The sequence below is a fragment of the Lithobates pipiens genome, unplaced genomic scaffold (genome assembly GCF_037356315.1).
Source record: "Lithobates pipiens isolate NorthernLeopardFrog02 unplaced genomic scaffold, aLitPip1_a1.2 Scaffold_3, whole genome shotgun sequence".
NCBI lineage: Eukaryota > Metazoa > Chordata > Amphibia > Anura > Ranidae > Lithobates > Lithobates pipiens.
In genome coordinates, this window is record NW_027507790.1 from 9,662,929 (window position 1) to 9,683,022 (window position 20,094).

General features: G+C 42.5%; 1 protein-coding gene across 1 annotated transcript in view; it reads right to left on the reverse strand.

Annotated features, from left to right (window-relative positions):
- The window catches only part of RASAL1 (RAS protein activator like 1), a 158,068-nt gene that overhangs the window by 58,947 nt on the left and 79,027 nt on the right, over positions 1-20,094 (reverse strand). The window contains exons 3-5 of the mRNA XM_077461250.1: positions 18,475-18,588; positions 16,012-16,073; positions 13,981-14,110 (exon numbers count right to left, since the gene is read on the reverse strand). Coding sequence (XP_077317376.1) covers positions 13,981-14,110; positions 16,012-16,073; positions 18,475-18,588 — 306 coding nt within the window. The remainder of the gene's footprint in view (positions 1-13,980; positions 14,111-16,011; positions 16,074-18,474; positions 18,589-20,094) is intronic.

Genomic DNA, 20,094 nt, shown 5'->3' on the forward strand with positions numbered 1-20,094 from the left:
GTGCTGGGCAGAGGTTGGTAGCACTCTGCCCGGTTGCCAGCACTTCTGCTGGTGTTCTGTTAGTGGAGACCACAGGCCCATCCACGACACCAGATCAAGCTGCAGTTGTGAGGCGATGACTGCATCCTCTCCTTGGATCCTGATCTGCAGCTTGTGGTAGACTGCCACCTCCTCACCCTGGGTCTCCTGAATTGCAGAAGGTGTGGGGCAGAGGTCTTGGACCCGATGTCTGGTTGCCAGCACTTCTGTTGGGGGTCTGCAAGGTGGTTCCTCCTCTACAGAAACTTCTATTAAATTCCCAGTCTCTGGAATTGCTAAAAGTGTGGGACAGAGGTCTTGGACCCTCTGTTCAGTTACCAGATCCTGGAGAAGTTTGTTGTAAATCCATAGATGCTGCTGGCAGAAAATCACATGTCCCTGTCAGTGTTGTGGGAGATAGGCCGACTACCTCTTCTCTCAAGAAAGCCAAAGCCACTGTTGGTGCTGGGCAGAAGTTAGCAGAACTCTGCCCTGTTGTCAGAACTTCAGGTTTGGGGATGACAATCTCCGGGGTTTCCACTGCTGATTCTCTGGCATGCTGCTGAACGTGTTCTAGCAGTTTCCTGTATACCCTTTCCAGATGCTGTTCCTTCCTTAACAAATGGTCCAGATCAGGTTTAAGCTCTGAGACCCCTGCAAGACCGAGCATAGCCTCTCTATATTCTCGCAGGTTCTCAAGGGTAGGTTCCCCTTCATCGCCAAACACAAAACGATCTGTAAGGCTCTCCCACAGCAATCCAGGGCCTCCAAAGTCATATCCCTCTGGAGAGCATTCTGTTTTCTCCCCTAAATATCCCTGCTCTGCGTGCCATTGCAGAGCCCGATAATGATTGTCCAGCTCTATCTCCTGCTGGACCAGGCTGTCCAACTCAGTCACCCATTGCTCCTGGGGCCACTCTCCCAGGAATGCCATCCGCAATGCCCGTTGGTCACTGGCCCGTTGCTCTTGGGTTGGAAAGCACTTTCCCTGTTTTATACCAGCGAGCTGGAGAGCTCCAATCCAGAGCTCCACCCGAATCCGCTGCCTGAGCTCCAGGTATTCACCCTCAGACACAGTCCCGGTGTATGCCGAAAGGACGATCCGCAGCAGCCCCGGGAACTCTGATGCCAGGTCCATATCTCCGCTGGGGTGAATTAAGTCTGCTATCCTGATCTTGGATCCCAGTGGAGGTTTGGATGTCCCAGACTGCAGGAAGCAACCCACTGCTTGCCACCAATGTGACGGAACCGATCCCACACTCCGATTGAGTGCTTCCGTCTATATACTGCTTCCTAAGTCCTGGAACACAAGTCCAATGGATCTGGCTATAGGAACCCCCAAGAACTAGACGACACCAGTCTTAGAGGACATCAGAAATTACCTTTGAGATCTCACACAAAATATATACAGCGGGGTGACTAAAACCTAACTTAATTAGCATGAGCTAATTATCTAAATCAACACTCAGACTAGTTGACTGAGGGATAAGACTTTTCGGCTCTTAGCTCACTAACAATTCAATTGCAGGTTAATTAGCACAAACAACAAAACAACAATAGATGAAATACTCTTTAGAATCTGTGTCAAACCAGACTAGACTCATTTACATTATACAAGACAGTCAGGATGGCTGGAGGTGATGATATTAGTATCTAAGAGTTTGTGTCCCAATGGTGTGATTTAGTCTATTGCTAACATGGCATTTACATATCCAGAGTCTGTGCGTCTTGGGGGGGGGGGGGGCACGGACCTGAATCCAAGTAACACCACCTCAGGGGTCCCCAGGCATACAGCTCACAAAGAGCACCGTTCCCCCAAATGTGAGGGCCCATAATCACAAGACAAGAGGCTCGCATTCAGTCCCCTCCAAGAGCCTCGGCCCCAGCTAGGTCTGTCACAGTAGCGTTTATGGTTGTCGCCAAAAAGCTAAATGTTGGTCTCATAACTCCAAATGACTTTGTGCCAGAAGATTTTGAGGCTTGTCTCTGTGCTGTTTGGTGGGATACTTTGCGGCATTTGCATAGTAATGGCTTTCTTCTGGTGACTTAACCATGCAGCCCATTTTTCTTCAAGTGCCTGCTTATTATGCATCTTGAAACAGCCACACCACGTGTATTCAGAGAGTCCTGTATTTCACCTGAAGTTATTTGTGGGTTTTTCTTTGCATCCTGAACAATTTTCCTGGCAGTTGTGGCTGAAATTTCAGTTGGTCTACCTAACCATGGTTGGGTTTCAATATAACCCCTGATTTTCCACTTCTTGATTCGAGTTTAAACACTGCTGATAGGCATTCTCAATTCCTTGGATATCTTTTTATATCCCCTTCCTGTTTTATACAGTTCAACTACCTTTTCCCGCAGATTCTTTGACAAATCTTTTGCTTTCTCCAAGACTCAGAATCCAGAAATGTCAGTGGAGCACTGGATGAAAGATGCAAGGGTCTGTCAGGAGTCCAGAAACGCATTGACCTTTTATACACACACACAGTAATTACAAGCAAACAGATCACAGGTGAAGATGGTTCCTTTAATAGCCATTCAAACCCCTTTGTGTCAACTTGTGTTCATGCTATCAGGCCAAAATCACTAGGGTGTGTAAACTTTTGATCAGGGGCATTTGGATAGTTTCTGTTGCCATTATGATTTAAAAAGGGTAAATACAGTTGATTGATAATAAATGGCTTCAGCCAAACACTAACCATGAGTGAAAGAAATGTTTTTATCATTCATATTCACTGAAAAATGGCCAAGAAATTGTAAATTCTGCCAAAGTATGTAAACTTATGAGCACAACTGTATGTTTGATAAGTGCAAAGCAAAAATGGTGTATCTTGTCAGAAATTCTGAGGTGTCCTGTATGCACATCCTGTTATCTCAAACAGTTCTCCTAGTTTTAATCTTAAACTACAAAATGAAGAGCCTTTATGTTTATTGAATCCGAGAGTTGTTTATTGGATCCGAGAGTAGCAGTGGCTAAGTACTATAGCAACACAACTGGGATGCCCGACAACACTCGGTCTACAAAAGCTCCATGTTGTCATCTTACAACAGGAAATCGGGGCTGAGTAAATTTCCTTGACACCCACTTCAAATCAACTCTGCAACTATTAAAAACGTACCTTTCCTGCCGCCCATGCCTCAGATCTTTGTGCTTTTGGAAAAATATACAACCTGAAGAACCATTGCATCTGACACATACCTAGGGGTGCTGGATATCTGGTCACCCACTACATGCTGTGGTTCAATCCACCTGCCCCCACATTATTACAGGACACAATATTGACATAGGGGCTAATGAACAAAAAAGCATGCAGTCAGGTAACTGGCATCCAACACACCCAGAAGTATGTCAGGTACAGAAGATTCTACGATCAACATAGCTCTATTTAACAAAGATCTGAGGTACAGATGATGGGATAGAAGAATGTATTTTTTTTTTTATTCATTTTATTTACTGCTAATCTCTGACCCAAACACTTACTTAACACAAAGCCTAAAGTAAGTCCTTGCACACTCTCCTTGTTCTTTGTTAGGCACAGCCACTCCTTGTGGCTCTGTGCTGGAAGATGACATGCACTAGGATCCTTTATTTTATACATAAAGGAGGAAAAGGGAGATTTTGCTCTGAACAAACAAGAAAACGCTAGATTTATCTTTCTGCTGCGGGTTTGAAATGAACCATGACTAGCGGCCACACGTCCACATTTATAAATTTTGCCCTGTAAATTCCACTGAGCATCAGCCATTCTTATTGCCACCCATAGTGCCAACTCCTTTACGCTCATGATAATGCATGTAAAAGAATATCATTCTTTTTAACATACTACACTGCGTTTCCCTGCGCTGTTTGGAAACCATGTGCTAGCTAACTAAACACAACACACCCACTATGTTGTTTTGTGCCACAGTTATTAATTTCACCCTCCACACAGTTATTTTTCTCCATGTGAAAGCCCTTCACATACTCCTCAGGTCTTTATTGGCTCCAGCGATCCCCACACATCAAACAATTCTTCAGTTGCTAAGCACATAAACCTGTTGCTAGGAAACTACAGTATTTTCTGCTTCACGCGCAAAGCTGGCAAATTGTCATTAAATCTCTAGATCTGAGGTTGCATTTCCCAAGCACATATATTTGTGAATAAAACCATTGGGAAGAAACTTTATGGAGATTAGCAAAGTTTGAAAAGTACAGAATAATAGGGTTCCCTAACACAGCTATAGTCTTGGGTACAGAGAGACTGTTTTTTGGCAGTAGTTACTGACCCCATAGATATGCAAATAAGGATTACTGACAAAGAGCTGACATTTATGAAGAACTCTTGATATTTTTGGCACTTCCTTTTGCAGTAACACAAAAGAGCCATTTAAATATGTTGTCTTTGACAGCTGCTGAGGCAGAAAGAAAAGATGGTGTGTGAAAATCGAAGTTGCAATTTCTCAAGTACAAATTATTATTGCTATCTTAGGAAACAGCATGCATTCAAAAGGCAATGCTGGAATACAGTCAGGCTTAGACAACAGCTAAAGGACACAGGTGGGCTTTTAATGAGGCAGTAATAAATAATGTGTGGCGTTCACCCATAGCAATCATTAAGGTTCTATACACTATTGGCAGCCAAAAATAAAAAATAAATAAAAAAAAAGGTACATTTTAATTCTTGCTCTGATTTCATTTGTTACTGGTTAATCTTTGCAAAGTTAAATTAAAAATATATATCACATTTGAGAGAGAAACTGACAGTTTTGTTAGCAGTTGGGAAGGGCAGGGCCAACCTTGAATTTTACAGGAGGAAAAAATTAATTGTAATTAAAACATTTTTAAAAAGAATCCCTGGAATTCATCATTTAAGACACTCTTTAGATTTTCAGTGAGTCTCCACATGACAAATGTCAGTGTGGGTGACAGATTTATGTACCTGTTGTTCGCAGGTACATGAAACTGGGGCATCCAGAGTGGGTGGGAGCATTGAGAGTGGAGTGTCCGTATGGCTATTCTGAGTACAGTGACACTCCTCTCCTGCCCCACCAATGAAGCGCCGTGTGGGGGAAGTTTGTACCTTGGGGGGTGGCACTTGGGGATTTACAGACACTAGCCCCCAATCAGGTTTGCTCCCCTTGTGACTGACAGCAGGCAGATCCTTAGTCAGCAGACAGCCTGCCATTGGCTAAAGAATCCACCCACTGCCTGCTTGTCAATTACCAAGGTGAGTGTGGACTTGATGGGGAACTAGCGTCTCAGTTTCCCTCTCAGTCTCCACTGCAACAATGAAGCCAACAGCAACCTTAACCGTTGACAGGGAGGGAGTCGCAGAGGCAAAAATGCTACTCGGAACACTGTGGACAGGCAGTCTGCCTGTCTCTGTATGCCAATTAAGAGTAATTGCCTTCTGTATTGTCATCTATGAACTAGAGGTAATTATTTTTGTATTTGGTGCATTAATAGTGCTACTTTGTAAAATTGGCTACCAGAAGTTGCCGCACAAGTCAGTAAAGTTATGGAAACGGCAACAGAAATGTTTTGATTTGGCACAGGCCATGTTAAAGAGCTATAGCACCAAAAACAGTTCTCATTTCTTTGCGGAATGTTCCCCCAATAGGTTTTGTATTCAATTCTGTAACAAAATATATACAAAAAGGGAAGTTATCAAAACTGGAGTATCTGTGCAAGGCAACCAAGTGCACAGGTGCAGGGGACAGACTCCCTCATAGGTAATATAAAAACATCTGAGGTTGGTATAATAAAAAAAAACACAACCAAGCAGAGAGTATGCTGATCAGTGGCTTAAGAGTAGTACCAAATGCTGAGTTTGGAAAGACTTTTTACTACGCCATTGGGTAGTCTAAGTAAAGTGCTGAACACAGATAGGGGCCATTCTGCCACTATGCTTGCACAGAAGGGAAATTAATATATGGGTTGGGGGTAGCCTCGGTAGGCCCAACTACATTATTGTAAAAAAGTGATCAGTAGAGGTCGTCCGATATATCGGCCGGCCGATATATCGGCTGATATTTGCAGTTTTTTAATTAATCGGCATCGGACTTTGAAATGACTTCTGTAATAGAAGTCAGTGTAAGTTGCCTGAGTCGTCATGGAAACGCCTTTCCTCCTCTCTGGGCAGCCTGCCAAGAAAAGAACAGAAAGATACAATGTTTACACTTCAATGAATGAAGTCATCTCTGTGTGTAGAAGTTCTCAGTTTAACCATTTAAAGACTAAATCTTTTCTGACACTTGTTGCTTACAAGTAAAAATCCTGTATTTTCTGCCAGAAAATCACTTAGACCCCCCAAAAATTATATATATTTTTTAGCAGAGATCCTAGGGAATAAAATAGCGGTTGTTGCAATATTTTATGTCACACGGCATTTGCACAGAGGTCTTTCAAATGCATTTTTTGGGAAAAAAATACACTATTTTCAAAATAAAAATAAAATAAAAACAGTAAAGTTAGCCCATTTTTTTTTTCGTCCAAAACTTTTGACTACCTGTTTTTATTTAATATATAGGTTAATTTTTTTATTTTTTTATCTAAATCATACACACAAGTAAACTGATTGGAGGTTTGTTTTGTTTAATAAATGTTTAAATGTAAGAAATTTTCTGTATCACTTATGAAGGCTGCTTTCACACTGGAGCGGGCAGGCGTTGATGGTAAAACGCAAGTTTTAGCGGCTCTTTACCATAATTTTAGCGGTGCTATTTGGCTGCTAATGGGGCACATCTAACCCAGCTAGCGGCCAAGGAAGAGGTTAAATGCGCCTATGAAGCACTGCTGCCAAATCGCATTGCATGCGCTTCGGCAGTGGTGCCCATTCATATCAATGGGCAGGAGTGGTGGAGGAGCGGTATACACCACTCCAAACGTGCTGCTTGCAGGACTTTTTTTTTTAAGATCCTGCCAGCGCATCGCCTCAGTGTGAAAGCACTCTGTCTTTCACACAGACTGCAGGGGAGCCATTTTGCAGGCACTTTACAGGCGCTATTTTTAGCCCAAAAGCGCCTGAAAAACGCCCCAGTGGGAAAGGTGTGTTAGATCAAGGGGGATTAAAAAAAATAAATAAAAATAAATAAAAAAGGAAAAAAATGAATAAAATAAAAATCGGCCTAACATATCGGCCCAAAAAAAAAAATCGGCATCATATATCGGCTATCGGCCGCCATGATTTCTAAATATCGGCATCGGCATCGGCCAGAGAAAAACCCATATCGGTCAACCTCTAGTGATCAGTACTAGAAAATTCAAACCAAGTGCTAGATGCTATATCGAAGATTGGGTATTAGTCATACAGGGTAGCTGTTAGTTCTTCCATGCTCATAACCATATAAAGTTCTGTGACACAATACCGAATATGTGGAATGATAGTTGTTACATTTTGTGGAATTAAAGCTCTCCCTATAAATAGAAAAAATCCTAGAAGACCTCTTTTAGAAGAGATTTTCATATTATGTTAGCTGTCCACAAGAATGGACCTTCTGGCTGCTTTAAATAATAATAAAGTAATGATATTGCACAGAGCAGTCCCTTACCTCTCCTTCGGCAGTCCCCTGCAAACACTGTCCACTCCTCCTTCCTGTGGGTGCACCAAACAAGCCCTTTGCCATGGGAGCACCCATGCAGGCGCACTCCCAACCCAAGCACCCAAGCTGTGTGCCTCCAGAGACACACACAGCGCAGCTCAGACCAGGCCAGGAAATGGAGGAGCAGCACTTCTGATGTGAAAGCACTGAATCAGTAAGAGCAGGGGCGTACTGACCATTCTGGCACTCGGTCTCGGACCGAGGGCCCCATGCCACTAGGGGGCCCCCGTCAGAGTGGCCAGCCTCAGTAAAAGCAGGGACAGTATGTACAAATGTTTTTTTACATCTGTCCCTGAAATGTTCCATGCTGACATCATTTTGCTGTGAAAAAAAAGAAGCTATAGATGCCCTGCCTCTGTACTGCCTCCTCAGTCAATGGAAACAGTGTACATGCCCCCTTCCTCTCTGCGGCTCATTTGATTTCAGAGCACGAGATTGCCAACAGCTGGAGGAGGGGACACAGCGTGCAGTGTGGGAAGGGCTGCAACCTGCTGGAAGGTAAGCATTCTTGAGTGTATTTTTGTCAGTGGCTTAATCTAGTGAGCAGGAGGCAGGGCTCTGAAGCCGTTAGATCGATTTTCTGTGTGAAAAGTGCCATGCTTCTGGAGGAAGGATGTTCTGAACTTCTCCCCCAATCACTGCTACCCTGCCTACTCATTACCTGCCCACCACTATACAGCCACAGTCCTCTCCTCTCCCCCATTACCACCTAAAGTGTCTGTGAGCTGCTGGGGCAATACAAGTCCCAGCACGTCAGGAGATGGGGGCAGCAGTGTGTTTTTTAGGCTGATTTTTGGGAGAAAAGTGCTGGTGTCCGTGTATGTGTATATATATATATATATATATATGGGATGTGTGTGTGTGTGTGTGTGTGTGTATGTATGTATGTATTGTATATTGTATATATTAGAGCTGGGCGATTTTCTAAATTTAAAAAAATCTGCGATAAAAAAAAAAAAAAAAAAAAAAAGAAGTAGATTCATGATTTGAATCGAGTTTTTTTTTTATGGACACCGTGCCAGTCCTGAGGAACTGCGGGCAGGAGCTTTTAGGCCACGGCTTTGGCCTAGACCGCAGCGTCCAGCCTCATGGACTAGATCGAAGCCACGGCCTCATCTAAAAATTCCTGCCCACAGCACCTCGGGACCAGCGCGGTGGTGAAATTTTTTTTTTATTTGCTTACATTTTTAATTGATTTGACCTCTTAACTTGATTCAAGATTTAAATCAATTTTTTTTCCCCAGCACTAAAATATATATATGTGTGTGTGTGTGTGTATGGTGTGTGTCTGTGTGTATACTGTGTGTCTATCAGTGGCGGTGCATCCATAAGGGGCGCATGGGCACTGCCTCCTCTCTCCTGGCACCTATCACCATAGATAGATTCATGCATATCTATCTATGGTCGCCGCTGACACCCCCTGAAAAGGAGCCGGGCACCTGAATTACAGCGGCGGGTGTGTTTTTGGGAAGCACCTGATTAGAGCCTTATGCTCTAATAGGCACCCACAAAGGTGAACAGCAGGCGTCATGCTGGGCCTTCACTGTTCACTCAGTTGTGTGTGTGTTAGCAAAGCAAAGGAATTCACTTTGCTAACACTGAACCGCCTCTCAGCCAATCAGGTGCTCGGGTCTGTTACCTGTCACCTGATTGGTTGAAGTGTCAGGCACTGTGATTGGACGCCGCTGACCCGCTCAGAGACAGGTAAGTGCCGGGCGATGCACATTAGCAGCAATTGATGGGCACACTGGCAGTATTTGATGGGGCACAGTAGCGGCAATTGATGGGCACACTGGCAGCATTTGATGGTGCACAGTAGTCGCAAATAATGGGCATAGTAGCGGCAATTGATGGGCACACTGGCAGCATTCGATGGGGCACAGTAGCGGCAATTGATGGGTATGCTGGCAGCATTGATGGGGCACAGTAGCGGCAATTGGTGGGCACGCTGACTGCATTTGTTGGGGCACAGTGGATGCGTTTTATGGGGCACAGTGGCTGCGTTTGTTGGGGCGTGGTGGCAAATTATGGGGTACAGTGGCAGCAATTTATGGGGTACAGTGGCTGCATTTGATGGGCACAGTGGCTGCATTTGATGGGGCGTGGTGGCAAATTATGGGGTACAGTGGCGGCAATTGATGGGCACAGCGGCTGCATTTGATGGGCACAGTGGCTGCATTTGATGGGCACAGTGGCTGCATTTGATGGGCACAGTGGCTGCATTTGATGGGCACAGTGGCTAAATTGATTTTTTTTTCAGTTTGTTTGTGCCCCCCCACCCAAAAATTTTGAGCACCAGCCACCACTGGTGTCTATGTGTATATGTATAATGTACGTGTGTGTGTGTGTGTGTGTGTGTGTGTGTGTGTGTGTGTGTGTGTGTGTGTGTGTGTGTGTGTGTGTGTGTGTGTGTGTGTGTGTGTGTGTGTGTGTGTGTGTGTGTGTGTGTGTGCGTATGTGTATGTATACTGTATGTTTCATTTGTGCCTACTGTCGCTAAACAGAAGTCGATCGAACAATCCTATGCCCGTGAAAAATCCACAGTCATTCGGAGGCAGCTGAATGGTGAACTGCTGAGCCTGGCCTCGGATCAGGCAGCAGGGCAGGTCTGGGTGCGTGCGTCTGCCGTGATTTGGCACACATCAAGTATGGCTTTTATTCACACGCCCCACTGCCAGATCTGAGGCCAACCACAGCAGTTCACTATTTCGCTGGCTCTAGGACTCATTTGCGCAGTTCAGAGCCTGCAACAAATGGATTTTTTTTTCTAATTTAAAGGCCTTTTCCTGCCAGCTGCCTGCCACACCAAGCTCTAGGGTGCAAAGGTGTGTGTAAGGGGACACAGATAGAAGTGTAAGGGGACACAGATAGAAGGTAACACACGGGGGGGGGGGGGGGGGGGGGCTCTGCCATAAGGTAGGACTCTGTGGACTGTGATGTATAGGGAGAATGTTAGGACTTTGGTTTAAGGTAGGACTGATGTGAGCTGTACTGTATATGTTGTTTTGTATGTTACTTACTCCTAGCATGGCGGCCACCTGTAAGCCTGGGGGGCCCCATGAGTTGTCAGTCCACCCCTGAGTAAGAGGAGCCTGGTAAATGTTTAGAAATTGGGGGGGGGGGGGGGTTCAGTAAGTGAGGTGCTTCCTTAATGCAGCATTAGGATAAAAAATAATTTAGTCTCTAGAACCAATTTAACATACAGTTTTCATTGAAAGTATTCCCTGCATTTTTTCACTACATGTTCAATTTGAAGTGCCCAGGTTTGTGCTGGCATGCTCAAAAATGGAAATGTTAAAATATTAAATCTAGATCACAGCTGCAACCTGCTAAACACCCTGAAAATCTGCTACAAAAAAGCATCAGTTTGCTCTGAACAAGTTTACATTTTACAAGTTTGATATAATGAAATTTCCTCTTTCTGGTTGGTGCCTTCAAGGAACAATCAATGTAATACCAGGCTTCTGAAGGTGTTCATTTTAGCTGTAAACATATCTTAATCCTTTTGGCAGGAAAAAACTTTATTCATTTAATTGCCTCTTCTCTGCCTCTATACCTGGGGTTCTTTGCTCTGGTTTCAAACCATAAGTCGTTAGGTTACCTTTTCCTTCCTTCTTGTGTAGACTACCCTTATTTATTTCATATATAACTAGCAAAAGCGTGCTCGGTCGTTGAACATGGCAAATACAGCCAGTGGCAATATATGTCAAAGCGTGCTTTGTTGTATTGGTGAAGAGTGCTAAAGGCATGTCAGTGCCAGTGCCTTAATGAACGTCAGTGTAGCGATGGAGAGTGTCGAAGTACGTGAGTGAAGTAGCAGAAAGTGCCAAAGTGTGCTCCAGTGCAGTGGCTGTGAGTGGTGAAGTGAAAGTTGGTGTAGTGGAGGCAAGTGTTGAAGTGTTTGTTGATTTAGAGTTGGTGAGTGCTGAGGTGCAGTTAGTGTAGTTGTAGTGAAGAATGAGGAAGTGTATGCCGAACAGCCTGTTCAGATATGTCCCGGTTTGCCTATCCTGAATAGGTGTCTGAAGCCCTAAGACTTGCCACTTTGCTTGGCCAATGGTGGTAGCAGCATGCACACAGTACATTTGATCCTTTCTACTCCACAGAATAGTGAAGAAGGTTGAGGCTCAATTTATTGGAAAACATCTTTGCACAAATAAGAGCCTCTAATGGCTAGAGGTGCTTGTTATAGACCCTTATGGAGGTTAGAATGGCCATATCCATGCAAGTAATTCCTAATTAGAAAGCAACACTTGTGATTATTGGGGTTTTACCAGATACCCTTAGGAGGGCACAACAATGACATGATTCAATGACAACTACTTAGGCCTCATGCACACGAGACGGCAGGTGAAAACTCTGCTCCAAAAAAAGCTGAAAAGCGCGTTTTGCCGCGTTTGCATGCTACGTTTAGCCGTGTTTAGCCACGTTTGCGTTTATAAAGATAACATCATGTAGACCCTCCCCAAGCTCTCAAAGCATGTTTTTTTGAACTATTTCTGCTATTTTGATCAGAGTGAGCAGCAGCAGCATAGAGAGCAGTTTTATACTTGCATTTGCCTCTCTTTCTGTGGTATATATTTTGAAATGGATCCCATATTGAATATATGTCAGGAAATGCTCCTGATGTTGCTCTTGATGAGACAGCAACGTCGTCGCAAATTTAGTGAGAGGTCCAGAGTCAGAGCTCATCGATATTGGACCCATCCGTTGATGGGACAGCGAATGTCCGTTGGATATTTCACAAACATGTATGTGCAGCTGCATACCTAGCCCGACAAGTTTTTTTAATTTTAGCCGGATGTCCATTGTCACATTTGATCTGCTCTTAGAAAAAGTACGACTTGGTCTGACATTCATGGACACCAATATGGGAAACAGTGTGTCACCAGAGGAACGTCTGTTGGTAACAATCAGGTATGTGTATATATTTATAAAATATATTTATCTATAGAAGTACAGATGAATTTTTTTCTGTCCTTTATTTAAAAAAAAAAAAATAATGTCTATTTATAGCAAATTATCAATTTTTTTTAAATATCTAAAAAAAAATGTGTGGCAATTTTTAAAATGATTTCATTATTTCTAATATAAAACAATATTAAAATAGTTATTATTTTTTAATCTTAATATTTTTTTTTATTCATTTTTTCTAGTTTCAAATTGTTTTATTTAAAAGAAAATCTATGTTAATTAGATTTTTTATAATTGTTTTAAATTTATTTGGCCAATTTTTTAATATATTTTTATCATGAAATATGTATTGATTAATATATTTAAATTCTTTGCTGCTGTATATGGTAGTATAATATTTTTGAATGCCTTATTAAAATATCCAGAATTCTAACCCTAACCATTCATCGTAACCCTAACCACTAACCCTACCCCTAACCCTAAACAATAACCCTAACACTAACCACTAACCCTAACCCCTAACACTAACCCTACCCCTAAACAACCCTAACCCTAATCCAACCCTTAACCCTAAACAATAACCCTAATCCTAACGGATAACCACTTACCATAACACCCAACCCTAATGACCAAATTACATTGCTGCAGATGGTCACAGTTGACTTTGAGGCCATGTATCTCTGATGCAGAAAAGTGCATGACATTTTGCGACCCGACTTTGGGGCCCCCTATCTTGGGGTCACTTGGTAACAGGAACCTCAAATTTGAATATGTTTTAGTGCTAGTTCCACAGTGTCTGCATACCAAATTTGGGGTTCTTGGAAATAAGTGGCCCCAAGATATGGGCCCCCAAATTCGGGTTACAAAATGTCATTCTCTGATGCAGAAAAGTGCATGACATTTTGCGACCCGACTTTGGGGCCCCCTATCTTGGGGTCACTTGGTAACAGGAACCTCAAATGTTCCACAGTGTCTGCATACCAAATTTGGGGTTCCTGGCAATAAGTGGCCCTAAGATATGGGCCCCCAAAGTCGGGTCGCAAAATGTCATTCTCAGATCATATTTCTGAGTTTTCAGGTCCAAAAAATTGCGTTCCTTTAAAAACGCTTATAAACGCAAACGCGGCTAAACGCGGGTGTCGCATTTAGCCACGTTTTGTGTCTGAAACATGGAAATTTTTGCGTCTGAACCCATTTTTTTGCTTCTGGAAAAACTAGGTTAAACGCAACTGCATAAAAACGGCAAAAAACGAGACTGTGTGCATGGACACATAGGATAACATTGAATGAGTTCAGGGGCAGTTGAAAAAAGTGTCCAACTGCATCTGAACACGCGTTTAACAGCGTCTCGTGTGCAAGGGGCCCCTAATCTTTGCCCCATTAACTTCCCTGTTTTTTTTTTATCAAAAACTTATTGTCTACTACATCACAATACATATACAGGGAATTACCAGGAGCAGAATTTACCTGGCCTCTAAGACATGGCAGTGCAGGTTACATTTGTGTTGATCTTGCATTATATGTAACTCAAGGTAGATCTCTCCTTGGACTTCTTCATCAGGATTTACACGGCTCAAGTTAATCCAACTGTCAATACCTAAAGAACAAACAATATTTTATTTTCTCTACATAGTAAAAGATGACCCTCCTCGAAACTTTTGCCATGACACACAAAATTTAGCTCAGGTGCAACCTGTTTCCACTTATCATCCTTGAGATGTTTCTACAACTTGGAGTCCACATGTGGTAAATTCAGTTTAATGGACAGGATTTGGAAAGATACACACCTGGCTATGTGAGGTCCCACAGTTAACAGTGCAGTCAGAGCATAAACCAAGCCATGAAGTCCAAGGAATTGTCTATATACCTCCGAGACAGGATTGTATCAAGGCACAGATCTAAGGAAGGGTACAGATTTTTCTGCAGCATTGAAGGTCCCAATGAGCACAGTGGCCTCTATCATCTGTAAATGGAATAAGTTTGGAACTTCCTAGAGTGGGCCACCCTGCCATAACAATGGGACGGGACCTTCCTCCATTGCCGCCCACTGTTATGGCAACTTTCAAAACAATCAGCGATATGGCCGCCAGAGAATCACTCATGCGTGATATCAAGAGGTGCATGCTGGTTACCCAGCATACACCTCACCATCACTAATACAGGAAGAGGTATTGATTGGGCTTCACATGCCCACAATCATCATGGCAACGGCCAGAAGTGGATTTAATGAGTTGTGAGTAAAAAATAAATATATTAGCAACATCCACTAGCAAACACATAAAATTATTATTTATGATAACAATGCATTATGCTCGGATACATGGAAAAAAAAAAGAAATGTGGCCGGAACTCTGCTTTAATGTTACTTTTTGCTACATTGTTTTAAATAAAGTATATATTTTTCCTTTAGACTTCGCGCTGGTTACTATCCGTCAAGTTAAATCATTCAGGAAAGGTTGTAAAATGTCCCATTTACATTAAGCCTTAACACTGCTGTCTGTACAGAAGGCCATTGTGAGGACCTGTCGTCCTTAAATTTTTTTCAATGTACAGATATCCTTGAGGAAAACCTGCTCCAGGGCTCTCTGGACTTCAGACTGAGGCCAAGATTCATCTTCCAACAGGGGAACGACCCTAAGCACACAGCCAAGATAACAAAGAAGTTGCCATGGGAAAACTCAGTGAATGTCCTTGAGTGGCCCAGCCAGAGCCCAAACTCGAACCTGATTGAACATCTCTAGAGATCTTAAAATGGCTGTGCACCGACACTCCCCATCCAACCTGATGGAGCTTAAGAGGCCCTCCAAAGAAGAATGTGCGAAACTGGCCAAAAATAGGTGTGCCAAGCTTGTAGAATAATACTCAAAAAAACTTGAGGCTGTAATTGGTGAAAATGGTGCAAAGCTTCAAGCAAAGGCTGTGAATGTGATTTTTTTTTATTTTTAATAAATTTGCAAAGATTTCAAACAAATTTCTTTTACGTCATTAAGGGGTATTGTTTGCAGAATTTTGAAGAAAATAATGAATTTAATCCCTTTTGGAATAAGGCTGTAACATAACAAAATGTGGAAAAAGTGAAGCGCTGTGAATACTTTCCGGATGCACTGTATAGGAAATTGCCTGATTGTTTAACTTCCCAAGGTCTGTAAAAAACTATAATATCTGTTTAGTATTTAATATGTTTCAGGTGGACTAACCCCTTCAATCAACTAGTTTGGGTTTTTTACCATTTTGTAGTTATAAACACCAAGCAAATGCTTTATTTTGGTGCTATTGTATACTCTGCTTTTTTCCGTGATGTGCATGTGTACCAACATTTTGTACAAACTCAAAGGTCAAAATCCATTAGTCTCAGTACACAAACCTGCCTAGAGCTGGCATCTGACTGGTCTCCATGACTGCACATCACTACTCTCATGTTTTTTGAATATTGCATTTTATGCATTGCTGTTTATAAGACAATTTCCTAAATCTCAAGTATATGCATGGAAGGTTTACCTCTTGGTTGTGATGCAATGTATTCCTTAGTGAGTGATATCTTGCCTATAACGTCATCATGCCTGTCAGACAGAAAAAAAAAAACACTGACTTAATGTGACTGTGACAGTACAGGACACACAAAGATATATAGCCAGACATGTCACTGCTACGCATATAACAAAGTGTAAACACTAAACACACAGTGACCCTGGATCTAGTGTGGAAGTTCAAAATGCCTCCACTTGACTGCTTTAGAACCTTAGTAGACAGACAAGGAGAAAGGCATTAAGGCAGAACTATGGTAAACCTAGACATTACATCTATGTGATCAGCCTTTTTGGGATGAATAAAAAAGGATCATCAAAGACTGAAATGTTTACCTTTGAGAAAATGCAGCTTCAGTCTCCCTTTGGTGCTGGCTACATCTTAAGAACTAGGCACTTGGTCATATGATTTCTGCTGAAGGGTTTACACTGGCTCAACGTCCCTCTCAGCATAGTTCACATAACCCAGCATCCAGGCTTTCAGACATGCAATCAGCACTCAGTGGACCCTGGCACAACATTTCTCTGGGAATGGTAAACATTTCACCAGTTCTATTACTTCATTTTTTTTAACCAAGGAAAACTGTAAAAACAGATAGAATGCCATTTAATAGATCACTATGACAAAAGTTTTCCCCTAAAGGTTTTTAGGCTATTCTTGGTGCACAGCTGAATTAGTCTGTCACAGAAATTGAGTAACACTGATCTTTGACTCATGCAAATGAGGTTTACGCTGACTAAAGGCCAGCCATAGATGGAGCAATTTTCTTTCTTGCAACCAAAAAAAGTAAAAAAAATGAAAAATTTTCCTCCCGTGAGGCCATTGTGTTTTCCTGGTGGGGGGGCGGGGGAAGCCATCCCTGCCGGGAGAGCACAGTGATTGTTGCTAACGGTAATTGCATGTAAAATCTGAAAGGCTAGTTGTACTTAAGTTGATCAACTTGGGTACATTAGGTCTTCTTATTCATGGTTTGGATCTCAGCCATGTCCTCAGCCAAGATTTGAACCGTCTGTGGCCAGCATAATTGATGATTACAAGCCATCATAAAGAACTCCCATAATGGGACTAATATGTGTATTCACTATGATCAACAGCTTCATCTAGTGGTCATACAGTAGTATTTCTTCATCATTTACAGCAATTTAATTTGTCCTCAAACACCACATAAAGAAACCTTTCACAGCATCAGAGGTGAAATTATAGAAGACCATTTCAAAGGTATAAGGTCAACGCCAAGCAGCGTGATGCTCCTTCGAATACAGCTGACATATCTAAGAAATTTAGGGTTAATGAGAGTGTGCCAACGTTTCTGGCCACACATGGAAAACATCAAGCCCAGACTGAACAGAAAGGCAGTGTGCCAAGGAGCCAAAGAAAGCTCCAAAAAAGATACAACTCCAGTATCAAGGTACATAAGCATCCAATGGCATCATCCGTAATTTAAGCTACAGTGGGCTCTAAGGAAGATAACCAGGAGGACTCCATTATTGAAAGAAAAACATAAAATCAGATTGGAATTTGCTAAAATGCATATTGATAAGCTCTTCTGGGGGATATCCTTTGGACAAATGAGAGAAAACAGGAGCTTTTTGGCAAGTCACATCAGCTCTATGTTCCCAGCTGATACACACAGCCAAAAGCACCCAAGAATGGCTTAGAAAAAAACAGACTATTCTGAAGTGGCCTTCTACAAGTCCTGAATCCCACTGTAGAAATCTGAAACATGCAGTCTGGAGAAAGCACTCTTCAAACCTGAGACAACTGGAGCAGTTTGCTCTATAAGGGTGGGCCAGTCTGCCTGTTGGCAGATGAAGAGGTCTCACCGGAGCTACAGAGATGCTGGTTTGCAGGGATTCTTCTCAGTGTTGTGCAACCAAATTTCAAGTTAAAGTGGTATTAAATCCAAAATGTAATTTATTTATTGTGCTTACCAATCATTAGATGTGTGGCTGCATTAGCTTTCTTCTTTTTTTTGGGGGGGGGGGGTGCTTTTTTCCTACCCATTTCTACCTTGTAATTTAGCTACTAATACACCTCCTGTATTAAGATGCCCACACGCTGAATGAAGGTGCAACAGTGAGGAGGGGAGTGTTAAATGTACTAGCATATTTAAACAAATTGAAACCAAACTCCAGCTAACACATTTTAAACGGTTACAGCAACAGGTTTGATAATTTTGGGATAACAGTTTTACATTAATTAAAAAAGCTTTCGGAAATAAAAGAAAAGGTCTAAAAAAAGAAAACTAATGAAACTATCACATCTATGAACTGGTGAGCTGCAATTCAATAAATGTTTGCTTTTGGGCTTAATATCGCTTTAAGGAGTCCATCATTTTTGACAATAAATTTGTCCATGTGTATATACACAGACACATGACAGTAGAGTTTTCAAAGTCCTACAAAAAAGGTCCAGAGGAAAAGAAAGCCATCTTACCCAATTGTGTCTTCATCCATCACATAGAATGAGAGTGTGTGGAAGCCAAGTGGGAGGTGTAGGGTGAACTCTTCCCCCCAAAATGGGTTTAAATCCTTCCAGACAGTGGCTGTGCTATAAAGCAATACAACAGAAAAAATGTGAGACCTACAACATTGAGCCATTTTCTTTTAGTTTACAATGATTTTTATTATCAAAGAGAAATGCAAACTTTTGTACAATCAAATAGGTATGTAGCACTGACCCCCGAAGGAGCTGCTGGTTTTATTGGGCTTACCTTTACCTTCTTGACTGCCTCTCCGTCTAGGGGTTCTCGTGGTAGATGGACCAAAGAAATGTGGAAACTGACACTGAACCTTCTTTTGGGTTATTTATTTATAACAGAAACAGAGTCTCACAGTTTAGGGTAGAGGGTTAGGAGTAAGTTCAGGTACTTTAGACTGCAAAAATGGAAATTCTGTTATAGAAAAATCCAGAGAATAGCAACCGTTTCACACCTGGATTTTACAACCCCCGGACAGACCTCCTCTCACTAGGCCTAGCAGCTGGTATGGTGTTAAGTAAAGTCTCTGCCAAAGACTTAAGTGAAGGATATTTCACAAAGTCTCTGCCACAGACCTGAGCGTAGGATATTTGACAAAGTCTCTGCCACAGACTTGAGCGTTACTGAGGGACGTAGACAAATTTAGAGAGCTATCATATGGTACCAGTATCTCTCACATGATACAGCGATACCGTATGAGTGTAGATCCATGTAGTGTCCTCCAACTAAGCCTCCAGGCTCCTTCAGAGAAGCCAGCCTTGCACACGGCCTTCTCCTGAAGAGTCCTCCCCTGGGGTTTCTCCAGTTGCTGGGCCTCTCACTTCAGATGAGATGGCACCGGACCACCTTTGGATCAATAGGCCCCGAAATCCATTCAGGCCTGTCCCTGCAGTTGCATTGCCACAGGCTAGCCAGCCCCGAGACTCAAAATGCATGGTTCCGCACCCCAGGCCAGGAGGGCCATGGGGCTGGGTCAGGAGGACCAAACAGGTAGAAAATAATCTCCGGAACCTCGAAGCACGTGATGTCAGTACCTTAAATACCACCTCCCAGAATGCACAGCAGGAGAACACTCCCACTGGGCTGGTTCCAAAAGAACAGTGGCATTCAATACACCCAGCTAAACTGCGTTCTTACTCTTGCTGGTGGTGACAGCGACACCTGCGCTCAAGGAGAACCCAGCGCAACCCAGCTGAACTAGTACTGAAAATTAGCACCAAAACCCAACTGTGGTTTCAGGAAAATTAAATTTAAAAAACATATAGTGCCTGCTTGTCAGGAGCCAACGCTACATGTATAATAATAAAAAAAAAAAATTTGTATTCACATCTGTCAATATTTGGGCATTGATTGCGCACAGGAATTCATAGGTTTCCCTACATCATGTACATCCTCTCCAGCTTTTGTCATGGATGGGATCATACAACACAGAATAATTCCTCTCCACCACGCAGTAAGTGAAGTACCTCCCTCACAATTCTGTCAGATGTTTATACTGAAATAATAACAGTATTAGATTTATTGAAGTATGCAAAAATCTATGGTTAAGGAGATTTTCACGTCTTTCTACTAATCAA